General features: G+C 57.0%; 2 protein-coding genes across 2 annotated transcripts, besides 5 other annotated features; both read right to left on the minus strand.

The window, feature by feature from the left end:
* Nucleotides 1-20: 20 nt before the first annotated feature.
* Nucleotides 21-39: a microsatellite.
* A 53-nt stretch (nt 40-92) lies between these two features.
* Nucleotides 93-139: a microsatellite.
* A 198-nt stretch (nt 140-337) lies between these two features.
* Nucleotides 338-364: a microsatellite.
* A 183-nt stretch (nt 365-547) lies between these two features.
* Nucleotides 548-1474, minus strand: Tco025E_05563 (TMEM164 family protein; the record flags this gene model as incomplete). Its single annotated transcript, XM_029372456.1, has 1 exon — nt 548-1474. The coding sequence occupies one exon, from the start codon at nt 1472-1474 to the stop codon at nt 548-550; it is 927 nt and encodes a 308-aa protein (XP_029227433.1).
* Nucleotides 1475-1854: 380 nt separating this feature from the next.
* Nucleotides 1855-1889: a microsatellite.
* Nucleotides 1890-1927: 38 nt separating this feature from the next.
* On the minus strand, nt 1928-2848 carry Tco025E_05564 (uncharacterized protein; the record flags this gene model as incomplete). Its single annotated transcript, XM_029372457.1, has 1 exon — nt 1928-2848. One exon carries the CDS (start codon nt 2846-2848, stop codon nt 1928-1930), a length of 921 nt encoding a protein of 306 aa, XP_029227434.1.
* A 44-nt stretch (nt 2849-2892) lies between these two features.
* Nucleotides 2893-2913: a microsatellite.
* The last annotated feature ends 420 nt before the right edge of the window (nt 2914-3333 follow it).

Genomic DNA, 3333 nt, shown 5'->3' on the forward strand with positions numbered 1-3333 from the left:
TCGCTGCCCTGCCTACCTGCTGTGTGTGTGTGTGTGGTGAAGAAGGAGGAAAAAAAATAATTGGGGAACTAACGGCATGAGCCCCTCCCCCCCAAAACAATAAAAAAAAACAGCAACAACAACAACCGCAAGAAAAACATCTCCGCGACAGGTGCGGCGAGAGCCAAAGGCAAGTATTCCCGCCTAGCCGCAGCCATGCGCACGCCGCGACGAGAGACCGCGCGAGAGATGTCAGACGAATAAACGGCGCCCACCTCAACCGCAGAAACAACAACAACAAAAGGCGACACGAGTGCCGCTGCGGCCCAAAGTAACCACCAGAAAGGGCGCGCAAACAACGACACGCACGCACGCACGCATGCACACGCATGTGTGAATCAATACTCCCCCCACAAGTAGCGACAAAAAAGAAAAGGAAAACAACAACTACAACCCTTTACGCCCTGAGGGAAAGATATGGAAAAAGGGGAAGAAGGAAGGGTGCAAAAAAAAAAAACTAATCCCTTTGATTTACAGATTACTTCTCTTCTTATCCTGTGTACCGAGACTAACGACTCATGTCCAGTCGCTGCTTGGGCGGCTGGTGCCTGCGTTTGCCAAGCGACAGCAGCCAGCGAACGCCCTCGCCAAATCCGGCAATGACAACGTGGAACATGGCCGTTAACGCGATAAGGATGGCGATGACGTAAAAGCGGTACGCCACGGACGTGAAGGGAAACACACGCATCAGCTTCGGTGGCGGGTAGAGCATGTAGTTCAAGTTGAGGCCACTAATGTAGGCGTACGGTGTGTAGAAGCCGATGTTGACCAGCGTCGCCACCGCCGTCACGTGGAGTAAGTGTGACGTGGTCAAGGGCAACAGTTCATAGCGCGCGGCAAAGTAGCACGGCATGATGAGCAACAGACCATGATGGACCATAAAAACAGGGGCCTCAAGTTTGTAGCGATGGTCTCCCCAATCGGGGGAGGCCATTGCCGCCACGGGTCCCCAATGGTAATCCGCGGCGAGGGTTGCCAGGTAGACATTCGTGGGGTAGTGGCTCGGGCCGGTGCGCAAGAGCACGGCGACCCAAAGCAGCGTGAGCAGGTGGCAGGGCATGAGCAACCACCCGAGCTGGACGAGCGGCTGCGGACGAAGGGCCTTCAGCAGCACCTGAAACGACCAGCACAGCAGGAGCACAAGGCCCAGCAGCATGTTTAACCGGCTATCCTGACATTTGCCACGGGAGACTCGCCGCAGGCGCCTCCACGCCCGTGCCGGGTACCCCGCCGAGGCACGGAAGCACCACCAGACAAACACGTGCACAACAACAAATTCCAAGATGTGCACCTTCGGTGGCTGAAACCAAAAAAGAGCTTCCGCGCTGTTCGGCCCCCACGCCTGCCCCGTGCGGCGACACAGCGCCACCAGCCCGTCAGCTATCGCCTGCGGCACCAGAGCATCCGCCAGAGAGACAAGCGTGAGCGAGTCCATCAGTGGGTCAAGTTTCCCAATTCGGAAAAGCACTCACGAAGCGGCGGCGCGGCACGCGTCAATAGAAGCTCCGCCACCCCAACAAGGAAAAGGAAGGAAAGGATACAAGACGGTAGAATACGACAGGGCACAGTTCTCCAAATGGAGGGAGAGCAAAACAGGAGGAGGATGAAGCGTGAAAAAGTGTTTGCAGGGAAGCGGCTGCAAGAAGAGAATGAGAGGCAGCGACAAACACACGGAAGCGAAAGGGAGGGGGGATAAGCAAAGAAAACGGTTCGCCACGTACGCCGCACCTTACACAGGGAAAACGACAAGCGTAAGAAATGGGGAGAAAAAAAAAACGGCGCAGGACGACAGCCTCTGCAATACCACACTTTACGTTTCTTTTTTCCTCCTTTTTTTTTCTTTTTTGTTTGTCGCACCCCGGCGGGTTCCGCCGTTATTGTGATCTCCTCAGTGCCCTTTACCGCCTCCGGCGCCGCCGCCGCCGATCGCCCCCTCCTCCTCCTCCTCCAGCGCGGCCAACTCCGCCTCGAGCCGGGCAATCTCATCGTCCACGGGCGCCGCGGCCGCCCCCTCCTCCGCCAACCCGGCCTTCACTTCGGCCTCCTCCGCGCCCAGCGCAGCGGCAGCGCCCTCCGTCGCCGTCGTGGCCGCCGCCGAAAAATCGGTGGGTCCCGCAGTGCCTTCAACAACACCCGCCGATGTCGGCGGCGAACGCCGCGCGTTCAGCTCCACATTTTCCTCTAGTGGGTAGTACATGTTGTCCAGGGGTGAGAGCCTATACCAGCTCTGCTCCCCGCGCAAGTACCGGAGATGATCCTCGTCAATGTGCCAAAACCCCAACGCCTCGGCATGTTCTGCGGCATACACGGCGCAGTCTTTGCGATCAACGCGCAGACATGCCTCTAGGAAGACAAGAAAGGTGTCCTTTGCGAAACGAATATTGTTGATGTTGCGACACTGATTCAAAAGCTGAAACGCATAACTGAGGTCGAGAGGCCGTTCCACAAGGTCAAGCGCGGTGTGAAGGTCATCCGCCGTCGGGCGCTCGGTTCCCTGAAATGAGTGAAACCGCCTATACCACTCCAAGACGTACTTCTCGAGCGGCGTTTCTGGCCCGTCCAGCCTGTCTTTGCGTAAAATGTGGCGCTTCTTGCTGAGCCAAAGCGGCTGATTCGCCATACACTTCGGCCGGGTGTACGGCCTATCAAGTCCCCCCAGCCACGCCTGGTACAACATCTCTGTGCGCTGGTGGTCCGGCTGCTGAATGACGGTGTAAATCTTCCAGTTGTCAACATTCTTCAGAAACAGCATCCAGTACGGGCGACGATAGCGCAGGGAGGCCAAGGATTGCAGACTGCCGCGCAGCATCCCTCCCTGCTGGAACACGGACGCCTCCTCCCACACACACACTCAGAGAGAGAGAGAGAGAGAGACGCTGACTCAGCCGAAAAGCCCAACACACGCACGCGTCCTCCCCTCCGTCGCTCGAACCCCGCCGCCTCCTCCTCGCGCCTGCTACGACAGAGCTGGTTGCCGCCCGAACCATTGGCGAGCCACAAGAGAGAGTGGAAAAAAAAAAGGCAGGAAGAAGAAATAGGAGAGGGAAGCAGAGCAACGCAACACGTTGGGCGCGCAACCAACACAGGGACGACAACCCTGACAAACGGCAAGGAATTTAAAGGCTCGCCATGCGCCTTCTTTTTTTTTTCTTCTCTTTTCTGGGTGACCACTTTTTTTTCTTTCTGCACCTTCTTCCTCTTGCACACATGCCGCGGCTCTGGTGCCACCCTCACTCTCCACGCACAAGCACAGTTCCGCCCTCTTGTTGCGGTTACTTTTTTGTTTGCTTTTTT

This window comes from Trypanosoma conorhini (genome assembly GCF_003719485.1).
Source record: "Trypanosoma conorhini strain 025E chromosome Unknown Tco_14.4_contig_00331, whole genome shotgun sequence".
NCBI lineage: Eukaryota > Euglenozoa > Kinetoplastea > Trypanosomatida > Trypanosomatidae > Trypanosoma > Trypanosoma conorhini.